This window comes from Mobula hypostoma, chromosome 20, assembly GCF_963921235.1.
Source record: "Mobula hypostoma chromosome 20, sMobHyp1.1, whole genome shotgun sequence".
Classification (NCBI taxonomy): domain Eukaryota; kingdom Metazoa; phylum Chordata; class Chondrichthyes; order Myliobatiformes; family Myliobatidae; genus Mobula; species Mobula hypostoma.
In genome coordinates, this window is record NC_086116.1 from 50,670,967 (window position 1) to 50,691,417 (window position 20,451).

Sequence of the window (20,451 nt, forward strand, 5' to 3'; positions counted from 1 at the left end):
GTAGATGAGTTGTTTTAAAATGATGTAATGAACCTGCGATTTGATGGAGATAGTGGTTCAATGCTTGAGGTTAGAACAAAAATTTTTAAACTTCTTCCCAGTGAATATTGAAGGTGAGGGTGGGAATAGTGGGGTGAGATTGCTGTTTATAAGTAAAAGGAATTCAGGAGTTCAGTCCTGCCAAAGGGTTTTGGCCCAAAACGTCGACTGTACTCTTTTCCTAGATGCTGCCTGGCCTGCTGAGTTCCCCCAGCATTCTGTGTGTGTTGTTAGGAGTTCGGGATTGTTCTGTCTTGCAACTTGGTCATAGAGTTGCAGAAAGAATTGGCTATTGTAAGAGAAAAATGACCACCAATTCCATCACAGCCTAATTAGAATGGTAAGTCTTAACCTAGAGCATGAGTTATCAAAAATTGATAATGTCAATAGCATTTTCAAATATTCAAGTGTTTACTCTTATGCTTAACATAAGTGGCTAGTCTGTAATCGCATGTGCCTTAGCAGTGCTTCCTGTGAATTACATTCTTAGAATATAAGTGTAATTACTGAAAATCTGAAGAGGGCAATTTAGATGTTCACCAAAGATACCCTTAAGAATTTGTAGGTTGTGTTGATTGCATATCAATAACTGGATGGCATTCAGAAGTCCAGGCCACCTGGCTGACAAGTAACTGCAAAGGAAATGGTGGGGCGATTTCTTATTTAGTTTGCCCACTGCTGAGTAGCTGAGACCCTATAGCCTTTTGCACTGAGGAGATGTTTATGACAGTCACCTAAGCTTTGTTGTAGTTCTTCATCACTTCATGGAAGATACCATTAGTAAAATGGCAGCTGCTTAGTGTTCCAGTTATTCCATAGAATACATTTGACATTACATGGCCCTTGATTGGGGATAAACCTTGACCTCCTTTATCTAGCACTAAATAATGTTGGTTTCCATAGTTACACATTGCAATTGGGCATCAGACCCGAGCTGGAGAGATTGGCTTCCAGGTGATCCATTAATCTAAGGGCTAAGCTCCATCTCAAATAATATTTTTAAGCCAGCTGTCCATTGCACCAACCATTTAGTTTGACAGATTCAAAAGTTTCCTACTAAGATTAGTGCTGCAAGAACTTCCTCTGTCTTCTGTGTGCTGCAGCTAGAATGTGTTCTTGCCAACAAGAATTTTTTTGTTATTTCTTGTAGTCCGTATCAACTCGGTGCTGTGATTTTGTTTGACAGGCCAAATGTTGCTTTAGGAGTGACCAATCCTTTTTTCATCAAAACATTCCAGCACTGGCCGCATATTATTCGTCTTGGAGAAATCAAAATGTCAGGTAAGAAAAGAATGATTATTACAACACAAATATGTGCAGGGTGCAGTGTTCAAGAAAAAGGGGTTGGCTTTTTTTCACCAAGCACAAAAAGCCTTCAAGGAAAGATCCAACATTCTCCCCTTTGTCAAACCTTCTTTTCTAAGGTGCCACATTTAAGTGACATCACACTGCTCTTTAAGTGACACCTCTGAGTAAGAGAGGTTGAAGACACAGAAGTCTATATATCTACAATTGTAATCTTTGTACAATGGAATAGTTTTGTCATACACATACTTCCAAATAATGTGTAGTAGTTCAAGCCATAACCTCCTATGGATAGCTAAATCTATCTTTTCTACTTCATCCTGTTGACAATTTGTATGAACATGTATAATATAATAATATACATGTAAAAGTTATTAATTACTCTTCTACCTTATATAAGCTGCATTGGTATTGTGGACAAAAAGCAACAGCTCCTTTTCCCTCTTCACTGAATTTGAGTGACCAAATTCTCAAATTTATGTTCTGCTTGTATTGGACTCAATCTGATATCACTTTATACATCAACACGAACTGTTCCTTTTCAACCCATATCCAACATACATAAAGGGATTCAAATTAAATAGTGAGGAGTTGGGGATAAGGTGAGTTAGAAATGTAAAGGGTTAAAGAAAAGGATAAGATAATGGGGCAGTGTAATGTATGAACTATAACATACAGAGTGTGACATGAAAGGGCATTTTAGGTGCTTGTAATAATGCAACAGCAAATGGCATCAAGGTTAGGTAAAATTATTAAATTCAAAATAAAATTCACCCCACTTTATTCAAAATTAAAAAAACAAAATGGATGAATCTATATTGCAAAGAATGATGTGTCTTTAATAGCCTCTATAGGTTGCACGATGACCAAAACTATAAATTGAATATTTGAGGTTATTTTATATTTTGCAAGGATGAACAGTATATAAAAGATAGGGAGGAGTTAAAGCGTTGGGGATTGTGGTACCTCTGTTGTCTTTAGAACAATAAACCTCTGGTTCACATGATGAAGAATTAAAATCACTTTCGATGGAGGTTAAAAAAGAACAAAGAGGAGAAAGTGTTAGCATCCTGTAAAGATAGCTAACTGTTGGAGGAAGTAGCAACTAAGAAATAACGGGAGCTTGTAACAAAGATAATACAATAATTTTGATCAAATCAAATTAACAAAGGTAGTCTTCAAGACAAGATCATGGATTCATTCAGGACTTTTCCTAGAACAATACATTAGGGATCCAATTAGGGAAAAGACTATTTTAGACTTAGTCATATCTAGTGGGCCAGGAAAAAAATTATAATTTCATTGTAAACGATCCCTTGAGGAAGGGTGGTCATAGACTGCTCAAATTTTGCTTTTACTTTGAGAATGACAAACTTAAGTATTAAGTTAAAGTATGAGTGGCAGTTTGACTTAAGGAAAATTAAAATATATATTTCCTGAAGACATTGAATTAGACTATTTGGCCATTGAGTTTTGCTGGTTCTGAGTAATCCCATTGATCCCAGGACTCCACTTCTTAAAAGATTTAATGAGATTAAAGATCAATCTTTAGCTCTATTTGTCACAGGTACATCGAAACATACAGTGAAATTCGTCATTTGCGTCAAATCAAATTAGTGAGGATTGTGCTGGGGGCAGCTTGCAAGTGTTACCATGCTTCTGATGCCAACGTAGCATGCGTACAGCTCACTAACCCTAACCATACGTCTCTGGAATGTGGGAGGAAACTGGATCACCTGAAGGAAACCCCAACTCAGTCACGGGAGAGCAAACAATGAATCCTTGCAAACAGCGCCAGAAAGCAAACCCTGATTGGTGATTGCTGGCACTGTAAAGTGATTGCACTTACTGCTAAGCTACCGTGCCATCTTTTATTTCCCTTTTGAGAATAGATTTCCCTTTAATCTATTCTTTTAAACAAAAGGAACGTATAGGACCTTAGGGCCTGTTTCTGTGCTGTAGGTTCTCCAAAATGTACTTAGTAGTATCCCCAGTTTCCTACAATACACTTTTTCCAGTGCAACTAATGTGGCGGAGAGTGGAGCAAACAATAAACCCATGCAATATTCAACACAAACAACACTGGAGATCAGTATCAAATCTTGGTTGCTGGAGCGGTGAAATAGTTGCACCAGTGAAACTGCCATTGTGCCAACCGCATGCCATCATGAATATATGCAGAGTCAGATATTTAAAGTTTTGAAGAGAATATAAAGAATTAAGATTCCTTGTCTTGTTAGTACTTTCTTATGATCCATTGTTACAGAACTAGGATGTTTATCTCACTGGATTTCTTATTGAATTCTGTGCTTGCCCTCCATTTTCTGTGTGACGCTTGATATCATTGGTCAAATATCTAGCCTGATTTAAGCTCATGTGTTGCTTTTTCCATCTTCTCTATAGCTGCTAGAATTAGAGCTTCTACATTCTCATTAGACTGTGTTTTTCAGGTGATTTACCAAAACAAATAAAAGTGAAGAAATTGACAAAGATTAGGACTCCCGACACAAAACCAGGTACTGGATGGCTGTCGCTTACTTTGAGACCTTCTCAATTCGAATCTTTCGTTTATTAGTTTGAAGATGGATTATGTGTGTCAAGAGTCTGAAAGAATCTGTTAGAAAGGCATAGTTTGTTTCCTCCTTAAGTTTGTATTCAAATCCCTTCAGATGTAGTAGATAAAGATCTGGGACTGAGTTGTGTGCAGTGAGACCAATGCTATCCAGTTTGACTCTCAAGCCTGTCTCTGATTGGTCTGATTTTTCATTGTATTCTAGTAGTTGAACCAACAAGAGGCAAAAGGGCTAGAAACAACAGTACACAGAATTTAAAGACTGTAAGACCATAAGATATAGGAGCAGAATTAGGCCATTTGGCCCATTGAGTCTGGTCTGCCATTTCATCATGGCCGATCCATTTTCCCTCTCAGCCCCAATCTCCTGCCTTCTTCCATATCCTTTCATGCCTTGACCAATCAAGAATCTATCAATGGCATATGCAATAGTACAGCACTGGAACAGGCCCCTTGGTCTACTATGTCTATACCGAATTAAACTATTCCATCTGCCTGCATATGATTCATATACCTCCATTTTCTGTATGTTCATATGCTTACCTAAATTCCTCTAAATAACACTATGTTTCTACCACAGTCTCTGGTAATACATTCCAGGCACTCTCAGTGATTTAAACAAATTTACCTTCCATATTTCCTTTTAAACTTTCCATCTCTCATTTTATTCATACTATTTATCTATGTCTCTTATAATTTTATAAACTTCTGTCAAGTCTCCCCTCAGCCTCATTCTCATGCTTCAGAGAAAATAATTCAAATTTTTCCAACCTTTACTTATAGCTAATATTCTCTAATTCAGCCAACATCTGGGTGGCAAAAGAGACTGCAGATGCTGGAATCTGGAGCAAAATAGAGGATCTGAAAAAAACTATGGAAGGAACTGGATAGTTGACATTTCTGGTCGAAACCCTTCAAGTGCACTGATGATTATTGTGTACAGTTTTGGTCACCGAATTATAGGAAAGATGTCAACAAAACAGAGAGAGTACAGAGAAGATTTACTAGAATGTGACCTGGGTTTCATCACCTAAGTTACAGAGATAAGGTTGAACAAGTTGGGTCTTTATTCTTTGGAACGTAGAAGGTTGAGGGGGGACTTGATAGAGGTATTTAAAATTATGAGGGGGTTAGGTAGATTTGATGTGGATAGGCTTTTTCCATTGAGAGTGGGGGAGATTCAAACAAGAGGACATGAGTTGAGAGTTAAAGGGCAAAAGTTTAGGGGTAACATGAGGGGGAACTTCTTTACTCAGAGAGTGGTAGCTGTGTGGAAGGAACTTCCAGCAGAAGTGGTTGAGGCAGGTTCGATGTTGTTTAAAGTTAAATTGAACAGCTATATGGACAAGAAAGGAATGGATGGTTATGGGCTGAGTGCAGGTTGGTGGGACTAGGTGTGAGTAAGAGTTCGGCACGGACTAGAAGAGCTGAGATGGCCTGTTTCTGTGCTGTAATTATTATATGGTTATATTAGAGGAGATGGTTTCCTTAAGGGAAAATTATGGCTGATAAATCTGTTGTAATTCTTTGAAGAATTAACAGGCAGGATAGACAGAGGAGGATCAGTGGATGTTGTGTACTTGGATTTTTAGAAGGCCTTTGACAAGGTGCCACACATGAAGCTGCTTAACAAGTTAAGAGCCCATGGTATTACAGGAAAGATACTAGTATGGATAGAGAGTTGGCTGATTGGCAGGACGCAATGAGTGGGAATAAAAGGAGCCTTTTCTGGTTGGCTGCTGGTGTCTGGTGGTGTTCCACAGAGGTCTGTGCTGGGACTGCTTCTTTTTACATTGTATGTCAATAACTTAGATGATGGAACTGACAGCTTTGTGGCCAAGTTTGTGGATGATACAAAGATAGCTGGAAGGGCAGGTAGATTTGAGGAAGTAGAGAGGCTACAGAAGGACTTCGACAGATTAAGAGAATGGGCAAAGAAGTGGCAGATGGAATGTTGTGTCAGGAAATGTATGGTCATGCACTTTGGTAGAAGAAATAAAAGGGAAGACTATTTTCCAAATGGAGAGAAAAATTCAAAAATCAGAGGAGCAAAGGGACTTGGGAATCATCATGAAGGACTCCCTAAAGGTTAAATTGCCGGTTGAGTTGGTGGTGAGGACAGCAAATGCAATGTTCATTCATTTCGAGAGGACTAGAATATAAAAGCAAGGATGTAATGTTGAGGCTTTATAAAGCACTGCTGAGGCCCCTTATTGTGAACAGTTTTGGGCCTCTTAGCTAGGAAAGGATGTGCTGACATTGGAGATTGTTCAAAGAAGGTTCATGAAAATGAGTGTGGAATGGAGAGGCTTGTCATATGAGGAATGTTTGATGGCTCTGGGCTTGGTGATTCATTGGAATTCAGGAGATTGACGGGTGACCTATGTCGAATGTTGAAAGGCCTTGATAGAGTGGATATGGATAGGATGTTTCCTATGGTGAGGGAGTCTAAAACCAAAGGACACTGCCTCAGAATAGAGAGACATCCTTTTAAAATGGGGATGAGGAGGAATTTCTTTAGCAAAGAGGAGTGAATCTGTGGAATTTGTTGTCGCAGGCAGTTGTGGAGTCCAAGTCATTAGGTATATTTAAGGCAGAGTTTGATAGATTCTCGATTAGTCAGGGCATGAGAGGATACGGGGAAAAAGAAGGAGATTGGGGCTGAGAGGGAAATGGATTAGCCATGATGAAATGGCGGAGCAGACTTGATGGGACAAATGGCCTAATTCTGCTCCTATATCTTATGGTCTCATGGTCCTACAGCCAGTATAAAATGGTGGAGGGAAGGGGTGGAGCAAGAGCTGGCCAGTGATTGATGGATCCAGGTGAGCAAGGGAGATTGGAATTAGCAACAGAAGCTGGGAGATGATTGATGGAAAAGACCAAGGGCTGAAGATAATAGAATCTGTTAGGAGAGAAAAATGGAGCATGGAGTGAAGTAAGGGAGGTGGGTTTGTCAGATGGGAACAGTGGGAGAGGGGAACCAGTAGGAAGTGTGTGTGGATGATGGAGTGGGGCCAGAGTGAATGTGGGAAGAATTAGATAGATCAGGACAAGAGAGAAAAGAGTGACAGTGGGGGAACAGTTTTAAGTGCAGTGTTGAGGAACAGCATATCATAGCCCATCTGGGTAGTCTACAACCTAATGGCATGAACATTGAATTTTTCAGCCTCTGGTAAACTGCTGTTAAGCAGCTGTTGTAACTCAATTTCATTTGTCTGTTAGCTGATTTAGTTTCAGACTTGGACTTTATCTTATTTTAACTTTTATTTACAATTTTGCTATGTGATACTTAATTCAAGCAATAAAATAAAGTTTATTGGGCATGATTTGTCTTAAATAAAAATCTCTTACTCTTTCATGTACCAAATATTATCTGTCAGGATTATTGTCCTAAAAGTTCTTCCACAATATTGGCTGCTGTATATTTCCTAGATATGTAATTTCTCTCTTGTTTGACATTTAAAATCCTTTCTGGCATTGTAAAAAAAAAAGTTAAGATTGCAAGATTGTGGCTAGAGCCTTTGTAGTTACCGTGCTTATTGTCGTATCTTAGAATAACTTAGTGTTTGGATCAGTGATTTTTCAACTTTGAGGAACGTTTAACTACTTGTTTTGATCCTAATCCTCTCCTTATCTATACATTCTGGGTATCCTTAGTGAAAGTAATTGTGAAATGCACATCTGTTTTCTTCAGCTGGACCTATATTGCCTATAGATTTCCAGTTCTGATCATGATTTTGGTATTTATCTTTGGAATAGTCTTGTGTTTCCCCCATTTTATTATTAGTGATGAATCTGTTGTTGTGCTTTTTTTCTTGATTAGATTGGCTCTGCGGTGTTTTCATTGATTCTTTAAGTGCAGGGTTGTCCTAACCTGGCACAATTACAGATCTTGCAGCCTCAGGCCTCTACTTCAGTGGCCAGATTATTTAACCTACTGAAAAATGACTTCAGCTTGGAGTGGCTCGGACAACCATCTCCCTCTGGTTCAGTTCCATCGCCCCTGGCTTTTGGCCTTCATCTGGATTCTGCCATGCCCTTCATTCCTGCCAACCATCAACTTTGTTCACTGCCTACGCAATCTTGGAACCCAGACCTTACCCATCCTTGCTACAGATTTTAGCAAATCATAACAATAGAAAGCAAATATCGTTTTGTCTTTCTTGTCCATAATTCAGCTTCAATTTTATGAAGTTCATCCTACAATTTAAATAGGGGTTATTTGAGTATGAAATTAAATGGAATAAGCCTCCTTTTACTATTTGATTTGGACTTTTCTGAAGAAGAAATTTAATAGTATGTAGTCCTTTCTTTATGGACATCACAAAAGCTTTGACAGGCATATACTTATGAAGAAGGCATACACAGCTAAGATTAATTTAAATATCATAAATGAACTCTCCAGCAATAACTATATCAAGTGATCGTATACATTAGTTGCTGGAATATTTCTTCTCACTTTTGGTGTAATTCTTTACATTTCTACAGACTTATCCAAAGGTTCAAGTTGCCAGTAATGGTACTGCAAGTGCTGAAGATTTATTGTGGAAATAATAGCTTGTAGGCATTGGCAACCTTCTCTTGAATTGAAGATGGCTAGGAGATAGCAAACCTACTCAGAAGAAGGAGAGGAAGAAATGCTCCCAAAGGAATTCTATTTCTGCTACAATTTTGAGGATTTTTAGAAACAGTTGTTGGCCAAAACATGAAGAAACATAGGCAAAAAATTGTGAGTAACAATTGTTGCAGCTACCATTTTCAGTTTTGGAGCAGGGAATTGAGCCTGTTTCTTTGGCTGTCAAATGACTTGGCTGCTCCTGGTTTGCTACGGGAGACAAAGAATTGGGGCATCAGGTTATGACTGTACAAGAAGATGATGGGGCCACACTTGAAATGTTGTGCACCTTCCTGCCTATAGGGAGGATGTCAATAAGCTGGAAATGGTGCAGAAAAGATTCTTAAGGATGTTACCAGTACTGGAGGGCTTGAGTTACAAGGGAGACTGGATAGGCTGGGGCTATTTTTCCCTAGCAAGTAGGAGGCTGAGGGATGAACTTGTAGAGGCATATTAGATTATGAGGGGAATGAATTAGGTGAATGCTGTCTTTTTCTCAGGGTAGGTGAGAAACGGCACCACAGCATAAAAGCCAGGACCACCAGACTCCGGGACTGCTTCTTCCACCAGGCCATCATACTGATTAACTCACGCTGATTTGGGTGTACTCTATATTACATCGACTGTTCTATTTATTATAAATTACTATGATTGTACATTGCACATTTAGATGGAGACGTAACAAAAAGATTTTAACTCCTCATGTATGTGAAGGATGTAAGAAATAAAGTCAATTCAATTCAATTTTAAAACTAGAGCACTGCCAGTCTTGAGGCTGCATATTGTGGCAGAATCACTGCAACTGACGGCTGATAGTCTGATGAATGCCCAGTTGTAAGCTGCCAAATCTATTTTCAATCTATCCAAACTGGCATGGTGGTAGTGCCACGCTACACAATGGAGGGTGTCACAAATGTGAAGAGAGAACATAGCCTCTAGTAGAGTTTAAAATGATTAATCTGCAAATATGTAAATATTAGCTGCAACTTATACTGAGCAGATAGATTATTTATGGCACTTAATTACATACCAGAAATACCAGTCGGGAAAGTTACAGTGATTCCAGACTGAGACAGGTAGGAGAACTGGCAATTATTGTATTTTCTTTGTTTTTTTTTCTCTCTCTTTAGACCATGATTTTAAAATTGGATCTGTCAGGTGAATGAATGCCAGATACCATGAAACAATGTTCAAGTACCTAAGCCTTGATCTTAATGCATGACTTTCTTGCCTAATCCAGCCATGAAAAATTGACAGTTCATTTTGAATGTTGTCAGTTACAAGATGTTCCTGTTCTGATTAAATGTTTTTTCTGCTCAGTTCAGCTAATTGCCTCTGACCTTTAACCAGGTATTTGCTAGTTGCTATGGTCTTGTTAAAGCCTAGCAACGTAGCTCGGCTTTGACAACACCCTTGGGGTGTTGTCCTCGGAGTAGAGAACTCTCCTCTCTGCACCAGAGTCCCTGCATAAGTCCAAACGCTTATGTCCGCATCTCCAAGGCACTTTGCTGTGATTGGCTAGCCTTTTTAGACTTATTTTAAGACCAAATATATTATTTTGCTTTCAGGCAGTAACACATTTTCTTAATTATTAACCTGCTGGTAGAATAGTTTGCCAATAATACAAGCAGCGCACAACTGAGCTTTAGTTTTTGATACTAGTTTTTGAATCTAGTTAATTTACATTGTATGTTACAGTATTAAACAGGGACTATGTTTTGTCATTTGGAAGCATGATATTGTTCCAACACTGACCAAGCCATGGTTGGTATGGATATTGAAATCCTGAATGACTTTTTGCACTCCTGCTTCTTTCAACATTCAACAATGGAAGGAAGGAGGTAATAATCAGGGAGAGACAACACATCCTTGTCTTTGATTTGTTGCCACTTCTGCTCTCAACTCCATAATTTTGAGGAATGAACTTACAGGATTTGTACATTCATTTTCCATTAAATCAGTCTTAACAATTTAATAACAGTTGATGCAATTCCAATCAGTCTGTTTAGCTGAGATGTTTAAGCTTTGTTCTTGCAACTAATTAAGGTTAGAAATATTGGAAGTTTATAACTCTTAATTCTTTTTAACCAATTCTACCTTTGATTTCTCTTTCTATATTTGATATGGCTCTAATTCATTCTATTTTTATCGGCCATATTTAACAGTACCTAAATCCTAATGATTAAGTAGATAAACAGTTGCTTTTGTCCTCCACCCGGGACCAAGTTACCATATTGTCCTTACCAAGCTTTTCTAACTTGCATTTTCAGCAATTAATAGCACAAACTAAAAGATGCAGAATGAAGTCCAATAGCTAGTGCTGGTAGCTGCATCATTCCAAAAGACAATAGACAATAGGTGCAGGAGTAGGCCATTCAGCCCTTCGAGCCAGCACCGCCATTCACTGTGATCATGGCTGATCATCCACAATCAGTATCTAGTTCCTGCTTTATCCCCGTAATCTTTGATTCCGCTATCTTTTAGAGCTCTATCCATCTCTTTCTTGAAAGCATCCAGAGACTTGGCCTCCACAGCCTTCTGGGGCAGAGCATTCCATATATCCACTACTCTCTGGGTGAAAAAGTTTTTCCTCAACTCTGTTCTAAATGGCCTACCCTTTATTCTTAAACTGTGGCCTCTGGTTCTGGACTCACCTATCAGTGGGAACGTGCTTCCTGCCTGCAGCGTGTCCAATCCCTTAATAATCTTATATGCTTCAATAAGATCCCCTCTCAGCCTTCTAAATTCCAGAGTATACAAGCCCAGTCGCTCCAATCTTTTGACATATGACAGTCCCAACATCCTGGGAATTAACCTTGTGAACCTACGCTGCACTCCCTCAATAGCAAGAATGTCCCTCCTCAAATTTGGGGACCAAAACTGCACACAGTACTCCAGGTGTGGTCTCACCAGGGCCCTGTACAGCTGCAGAAGGACCTCTTTGCTCTTGTACTCAATTCCCCTTGTTATGAAGGCCAGCATGCCATTAGCTTTCTTCACAACCTGCTGTACTTGCATGCTTGCTTTCAGTGACTGATGTACAAGAACACCTAGATCTCGTCGTACTTCTCTTTCCCTAACTTGACTCCATTTAGATAATAATCTGCCTTCCTGTTCTTACCACCAAAGTGGATAACCTCACATTTATCCACATTAAACTGCATCTGCCCACTCACCCAGCCTGCCCAAGTCACCCTGCATTCTCATAACATCCTCTTCACATTTCACACTGCCACCCAGCTTTGTGTCATCGGTAAATTTGCTAACGTTACTTTTAATTCCCTCATCTAAATCATTAATATATATTGTAAACAGCTGCGGTCCCAGCCCTGAACCCTGCGGTACCCCACTGGTCACCGCCTGCCATTCTGAAAGGGACCCGTTAATCGCTACTCTTTGTTTTCTGTCAGCCAGCCAATTTTCAGTCCATGTCAGTACTCTGTCCCCAATACCATGTGCCCTAATTTTGCCCACTAATCTCCTATGTGGGACTTTATCAAAGGCTTTCTGAAAGTCCAGGTACACTACATCCACTTACTCTCCCTTGTCCATTTTCATAGTTACATCCTCAAAAAATTCCAGAAGATTAGTCAAGCACAATTTCCCCTTCGTAAATCCATGCTGACTTGGACCGATCCTGTTACTGCTATCCAGATGTGTCATAATTTCATCTTTTATAATTGACTCCAGCATCTTTCCCACCACTGACGTCAAGCTAACTGGTCTATAATTCCCTTTTTTCTCTCTTCCTCCCTTCTTGAAGAGAGGGACAACATTAGCCACCCTCCAATCCACAGGAACTGATCCTGAATCTATAGAACATTGGAAAATGATTACCAAAGCGTCCACGATTTCTAAAGCCACCTCCTTAAGTACCCTGGGATGCAGACCATCAGGTCCTGGGTACTTATCAGCCTTCAGACCCAACAGTCTATCCAACACCATTTCCTGCCTAATATAAATTTCCTTCAGTTCATCCATTACCCTAGGTCCTTTGGCCACTATTATATCTGGGAGGTTGTTTGTGTCTTCCCTAGTGAAGACAGATCCAAAGTACCTGTTCAACTCGTCTGCCATTTCCTTGTTCCCCATAATAAATTCACCAGACTCTGTCTTCAAGGGCCCAATTTTGGTCTTAACTATTTTTTTCCTTTTAACATACCTGAAGAAGCTATTACCATCCTCCTTTATATTCTTGGCTAGTTTACCTTCGTACCTCATTTTTTTCTCCGCGTATTGCCTTTTTAGTTACCTTCTGTTCCTCTTTAAAAGTTTCCCTATCCTCCGGCTTCCCACTCATCTTTGCTATGTTATACTTCTTCTCTTTTATTTTTACACTGTCCCTTACTTCCCTTGTCAGCCACGGCCTCCCCCTACTCCCCGTAGGATCTTTCTTCCTCTTTGGAATGAACTGATCCTGCACCTTCCGCATTATTCCCAGAAACACTTGCCATTGCTGTTCCACTGTCATCCCTGCTAGGGTATTGTTCCATTGAACTTTGGCCAGCTCCTCCCTCATAGCACCATAGTTCCCTTTGTTCAACTGTAACACTGACACTTCCGAGTTTCCCTTCCCCCTCTCAAATTGTAGATTAAAACTTATCATATTATGGTCACTACCTCCTAATGGCTCTTTTACCTTGAGGTCCTTGATCAAATCCGGTTCATTGCACAACACTAAATCTAGAATTGCGTTCTCTCTGGTAGGTTCCAGTACAAGCTGTTCTAAGAATCCATCTCGGAGGGACTCCATAAACTCCCTTTCTTGGGGTCCAGTACCAACCTGATTCCTCCAGGCTACCTGCATGTTGAAATCCCCCATAACAACTGTAGCATTACCTTTGCGACATGCCAATTTTAACTCTTGATTCAACTTATACCCTACATCCAGACTACTGTTTGGGGGCCTGTAAATAATTCCCATTAGGGTCTTCCTACCCTCAGAACTTCTCAGTTCTATCCATACTGACTCTACGTCTCCTGATTCTATGTCCCCCCCTCGCAAGGGACTGAATATCATTCCTCACCAACAGAGCCACCCCACCCCCTCTGCCCATCAGTCTGTCCTTTCGATACATAGAAACATAGAAAATAGGTGCAGGAGTAGGTCATTCGGCCCTTCGAGCCTGCACCACCATTCAGTATGATCATGGCTGATCATCCAACTCAGAACCCTGTACTAGCCTTCCCTCCATACCCCCTGATCCCTTTAGCCACAAGGGCCATATCTAACTCCCTCTTAAATATAGCCAATGAACTGGCCTCAACTGTTTCCCGTGGCAGAGAATTCCACAGATTCACCACTCTCTGTGTGAAGAAGTTTTTCCTAATCTCGGTCCTAAAAAGCTTCCCCTTTATCCTCAAACTGTGATACGACCTTGAATATTCATTTCCCAGGCCCAGTCCACTTGAAGCCATGTCTCTGTTATTCCCACAACATCATACTTACCAATTTCCAACTGAGCCTCAAGCTCATCTACTTTACTTTTAAACCTTCAGAATGTCCTTTATTTCACTGCACTTCACTTTGCAAGTCAACCCAATTAACGATGAAGAATTGTTGCTCTTTAACTAGGGAATATTTGAACGTGGTCATGATGAGATCTGTCATTACTTGATCAAGTCTTTATCCAAGTACAAAACCATAACCATTTCATTGTTATACAGGTCGACCTTCACTAATCCGACTACCTGTAATCCGGATCCTTCGATAATCCGCACTGATTTCAAATTTCCCACGCAACTGTAATTTCAAATTTTCTGGGCCACCATACCAATCTCCTGCACATTGTTTTGGTTATGCTAGATCTGTTCACATGTTGGCACGCTCTTGTAAGCACAGACAGGCGATTCCTGCTTGTTTATCTGCATTTATTAATATCATTTGGGTGAGGCAGTACAGTACAATAAATAATAAAATACTGTAAGAAATATATAAAAGATAAATAGTGCAAACAGAGAGCAAAATGGGTCAATGGTCTGTTCAGAAATCTGATGATGGAGGGGAAGAAGCTGTTCCTACAAAGTTGAATATGCACCTTCAGGCTCCTGTAGCACCTCCCTGGCGGCAGTGATGAGAAGAAGGCATGACTTTGATGATGAGGATCCCCAGTAATGGATACCGCCTTCTTGAGGCACTATCTTTTGAAGATGTCTGTGATGGTGGGAGGCCATGGTGGAGCTGGCTGAGTGTAAAACCCTTGGTAGCTTTTTTTTCGATCCCATGCTTGGGGCCTCATACCAACCACTCAGAATACTCTCCACGGTACTTCTGTAGAAATTTGCTAGCGTCTTTGGTGACATACCAGATCTCAAACTGTTTATCTGCACTGCAAATTACATGCATTTGAATTATATTCTATTAATTTATTTATGGTAATATTTTGGTTTATGTGCTGTGAGTGATAAATGCTTTCTGGGTACATTGTGGTCAGGAAAAGTGTTTCCTTTGGTTGCGTGTGTGTGTGTATATACAATCAGCTGACAATTGACTTGAACTTGCTTCTGGTGTGCCTTTTGTGTGATTGGATCAATATATTTGGTTACATTTGCTCCCTACCTGACAAACCAATCCCATTGAACTGAATTTCACTTAATTTCCATAAGACCACAAGCCACAGGAGCAGAATTAGGCCATTTTGGTCCATCGAGTCTGCTCCGCCATTCAATCATGGCTGATCTTTTCCCCCTCCTCAACTCCATTCTGCGGCTTCCTCCCCATAACCTTTGATGCCGTATTCAATCAAGAACCTATCAATCTCTGCCTTAAATACACCCAATGACCTGGCCACCACAGCTGCCTATGGTAATAAATTCCATAAATTCACCACCCTCTGGCTAAAGAAATTTTTCTGCACCTCTGCCTTAAATGGACGCCCCTCTATCCTGAGGCTGTACCCTCTTGTCCATGACTACCCCACCATGGGAAACATCCTGTCCACATCTACACTATGTAGGCCTTTCAGCATTCAAATGGTTTCAATGAGATCCCTCCTCATCCTTCTAAATTCCAGCAAGTACAGACCCAGACCTATCAAATATTCTTTGTATAATAACCCTTTCATTACCAGAATAATCCTTGTGAACCATCTTTGGACCCTCTCCAATGCCAGCACATCTTTTCTTACATGAAGATCCCAAATTTGTTCACAATAGTCAAGGTGAGGCCTCACCAGTGCCTTATAAAGCCTAGCATCACATCCCTGGTCTTGTATTCAAGATATCTTGAAATGAATGCTAAGATTGCATTTGCCTTCATCAATATTGAATCAATCTGCAAGTTAACCTTGGGAGTCCTTGTGCAGAACACCCCAAAATCCCTTTGCATCTTGGAGTTTTGGATTTTCTCCCCATTTAGAAAACATTCTGGACATTTATTTCTACTACCAAAGTGTGTAGTTTGTTTATACTAACAATAGATTAATTGCATAAGTGGGATGAATGGTCTGCTATTTGTGTCAGGTTAGTTTGCAGTAGGACCAAAGATCCAGGTGGAGTGTGTTCTGATTGCTAGACCATTTACCAGATTGAGGATTCCGGTGTAAGATGAACAACTGAAGACAATGTTGTTGCAAGGGGTTAATTTGCCTATTTGCTTGAATACCTAGTGTGTGGAAAATAAGACTGGTGAATTTACACCAAAACCATTCCTAGAGATCATGATTTGATCTGGCCTATTTAAAGTGGAATTAAATATTAGTAGTTAAAAACAATGTCGGAAGATGCCATCATAAGGAAAATGGCTTATAGAAGACACATTTTCTCTTGGGGGGGGGAGGCATCAGAACTCCCCGAGTGACTAAAGATATGATGACTAAAATGAAACAGCAAAAGAAGCCTTTAATTAATATTGGTTACTATTTCAATAGAAAGTCGAGTTATAATCTGAAGTTCCAAGAGTACAAGGGAGAAATAAAACAGTATTAATGAAATATGGATCAGCAGATAACACAAAACAAAATACAGAAGTCTTGAAGAGGTAGAAGGTATGATTAAGATTCAAGATAAGTATTTTCCGCCTGCCTTCACTAAAGTGTGGTACCATAATGGTTAGGTTAAAGATAGAAAAGGAGGAGGTACTTGATAACCTGTTATAGGAGAGTCATCTAGTGCTGATTGATTGTGCTCCAGAGAGCAGAGGAATAAGGGTAGAAATTCTGGAGGCTTTAACCAAAATCTTATGATCTTTTTTGAAATAATGGAATGTGCATGTTAAGTGAAATATTGGAAAGGGTGTTTCACTTTTCAAAAGGGGTGAAGGAAAAGCAAACAACTGTAGAGCATTAAGTTTTGTGGAAACAGAAATAGAAAAAAATTAGAGCTTACTTGGAAAAGTGTGGGTATTGATGAGATTTAGTCCTAATTTCTTAAGCACCATTCCTAATTGACTAACTTAATGTAGATTTATTACACTATAAGAGTTCTGATGAAGGTAGTGTAGTTGATGTTGTGTATACTGGCTTACAAAAAACATTTGCCAAAATAGCATATAATATATCCATAAGCAAAACTGGAGCCTTGGATTAATGGAGAAGTGACTTCATGCTCATAAAATTGAGCACAAGGAAGAAAGTAGTGAGGAATTGCAAACATATTTCAGATTAGAAGGGTCTATGCAGTGTGGTCCCTGTGGATTGGTTTTGTAACAGTAATCTTTTTGAAATATATAAATTATCCGGGAAGGTATAGATTCCAGGATTGCAGATGACAGTTAAAGGTGCTAAGAGCAGATTTCAAATTAAAGCAGGTGAAAAGGGAAGACATAGTTTTAATTTTATGTTGAGAAGAATAAAGAGGAAAAATGGAATAAGCATTTTATAGAAGGGGGATATGAAGAAGCTTTATTTGAATGGTATCTGAAATGGAAAGATAAGTCTGTTATTCTATCCCATTTACTTATTCTTCCAGCCGTTACTGAGGTCATTTTGATAATTGAGAATCCAATCTGCAAAATTGTGTTTAAAATGAGCCATCCTATGTAGATACTTTGATCATTTTAATTTTCAAATTTAGTTTAATGCTCTCCCTCAATTTTGACAGGGTATTTCTATCTCAGAAATACCCTCCGTGACAGGGTGTTTCTGAGACAGAGGTACCCTGTCACTGTCCAGGCCTCAGGTAGTCTATAATTACACTTGAGGTTTTATAAGGACAAAACCTATTACACATGTGGATACTGGAATGAAAAGCAACAAAAAAAATGAACGCTATTACAGGTTGTGACAGTGGGTGATCAAATTTTGCTCACACAAAGTGAGCACCAAAGAAAGATTTATTAAATCTCTACTTTCTGTGCAGGTATCTATACGTCTTACAGAACTTTTCTGCACAAGGACAAGGCATTTATTAAACGACTTTTAAAGGTAATTGTTTAAATTTGAGGAGGTAGGTTAGAAATCTTGGGTTGAATCATGAATTCCTTTGTACAGAAATGAAAATCATGATCTGATTTAATGTATTACCTAGCCAGGAGGTAATAAGGCAGTTGTGCTCCTATCACTGTTCTGTAAAACGGAAAGAGACTTGGGGACTATGTGACTAGGCATAAGGTGGAAGATGGAGATTAATGTAAAGGTGGGGGGGGAGCAAGATAAGCCTCTTTGAATTAAGGATAAAACAAGACATTTTGAGACTAGAAATTGTACAGGAGGAAAGGGTTCTTTTACATGGCTAACTAAAGACCATGCAGAGCCACAGAACGTAAAAGACTTTAAAATCGGAAGGAATTAGAATCCAAAACAAGGCAGTTGGGCAATTAAGGAATGAAATGGGCAGTCAATTTTATATACAAAAAAACAGTTGAAATCCAAAAAAGTCTTAAAATGTTTTAAATCCTGAATTAACAAATTCTAAAAACTAAAATTGTTAAGATGTTGCTACATTAGGGTAGCAAAGTAAATGACATAAAGAGGAGTAAATACAGATCAACCACAATCCAGTAGAATTCCACAGCAGGCTTGATATGCTGAAAAGCCCCCTCTTTTATCTTTTAATCAAATAGATTCTGCTTTGCCACCTATTCCTTCATCATTCTTTACATTTTAATGAAACATCAAGATTATTTTCTTTTATTTTAAAAATAGATCCTTGCATGAAATTTGCAAATAATTAAGACCTTCTAAAAGTTAGCATTAGTGGTGCAGTATATTTGTCATGTACAATTCATTGCACAGCAGATGTGCAAGTTTAGGATTTATATCATCAGAAGGAAAACTGTATGTATATTTCAGTGTAAATAATCTGAAAGGTTTTTACTTGTGTTATAGACATCTAGTATGCAAAAGTGGGAAGCCTTCAGCTGTGGCCATTTCTACTTTATCTTTTGTGGTCACTGCATCATGCTTGCAGTACAACCTTGGTTAACTAAGCTGCAGTTTGAAAAGTTGCCGTTGTCCCCGACGTTGCAAAACCAACTATTTTTAGGCAGACCAAAGAGTGCCTTTACTGAGTTTTCAAGAAGCTGCTGTTATTTCCCTTGGTCTGTGTTGTGTACTTCTTCAGGATGAATCTTGCTAGAAACTATTGCATCCTTTCCAAGACTTTTGCAAGACGTCCCAGTAGAAGGTGGATGACTGGCTCATCTCTGCAGCATGTTTTGCCCAAGAAGTTTGGCAATGTATGAAGGGTCTGATGAAGTTGGTCTTTCCCTTCATCTGCCAGGAAATGTCTTGATGTTTGATTGAAAGTTCTGTGATGTAGCATTTTGCCATATGTCTTTGATAGTCTACTTAGGGAATCATTAAACAGGATCCAACATGTTTTGTTTTTGTATGGTCTCACGTACAGTCAGCATAGACTATATTTTGCTTTATAAACAGAGGCATATAACTTCAGGGCTTTCTAATCAGTTATCATTTGAAATGTTGTTTCCAATTTTGAGACACCATATTTTGGGAAAGATGACAAAGCCTCCAAGTATGGACAGATTTACCAGAGTGGTGTCTGAAGTCTTACTTAGATTGAGAAATTGGTGAGGTTAGATTACTTTTCTTCCTGTCAAGGAAAATCATTTGTAGTTCAAAAGATCCCTGAAATGCAACATTAGCAAATCAGACGTTTTCATTCCTAATTACTGTTTGCTCAGTTACAAGATGTTTTAGAAATGTATGCTTTCATTTTTTAAACAGTGCTAATGTCCAAGCACTGATGCTATATTTGCTATTCTTTTCCCAGGGCATTCAAAGAAAGCGTCCGTCAGAAGTACAGAGTGCCATTGTACGTCGCCACTTATTGGAGCTTACACAGAGTTTCATTATTCCCCTGGTAAGCATTTTGTTTGTCTTTACAATTTGAAAAATCTGAAAATAATTTGCAAAAGGAAAGTCTATGTTTTGTTTTTAAAGTAAGTAACTAATCTTCATTCCAGGTGTCCCAGCCGTAGCACCTTGAAAACTTTTAAGATGCCATCAATGATTTATAAGAGTTTTAAATCAGTTAAAATGATGGAAGCTTATGAATGGGGGTTTAAAATAATCTGTGATGGAATGGAAGCTTGTATAGTCTTTCATTATTTTCATTTCTTTCCTTTCAGGAGAGATATGTTGCCAGTCTGATGCCCCTTCAGAGAACTATCACTGCATGGAAGGTAAAACAGGGTATTGTTGATAAACTATGGTGTTCACATTTCATTTATTGTGTTATATCAAACTGATGACATAGAGAAGATTGATAACTTTATGTTTCTATTGCAGTTCATTGAATGTGGGCTTTGGTAAATCAAACATTTATTCATTATTCCTAATTATCCTTCAGAAGGTAATAGAGAGCCCGTGCTTGACCCTGATGTTTAACTATACTAATTCCACTTGCCTTCATTGGGTTTGAATAGTGAATGCATTCTACAATGTTATCAGTAACATGTTCCAGGATTCTGACCCAGTAACAATAAAGTCGTGGTTACACATTTTCAAGTCAGGAT

General features: G+C 39.1%; 1 protein-coding gene across 4 annotated transcripts in view; it reads left to right on the plus strand.

Moving 5' to 3' along the window:
* dennd6b (DENN/MADD domain containing 6B) overlaps positions 1 to 20,451 on the plus strand; it is a 113,439-nt gene that overhangs the window by 61,381 nt on the left and 31,607 nt on the right. For all 4 annotated transcript variants that reach the window (XM_063072895.1, XM_063072898.1, XM_063072897.1 and 1 more), the window contains exons 12-16: positions 1,226 to 1,320; positions 3,795 to 3,860; positions 17,832 to 17,896; positions 19,707 to 19,796; positions 20,065 to 20,118. In XM_063072895.1, the coding sequence (XP_062928965.1) occupies positions 1,226 to 1,320; positions 3,795 to 3,860; positions 17,832 to 17,896; positions 19,707 to 19,796; positions 20,065 to 20,118 (370 nt within the window). The remainder of the gene's footprint in view (positions 1 to 1,225; positions 1,321 to 3,794; positions 3,861 to 17,831; positions 17,897 to 19,706; positions 19,797 to 20,064; positions 20,119 to 20,451) is intronic.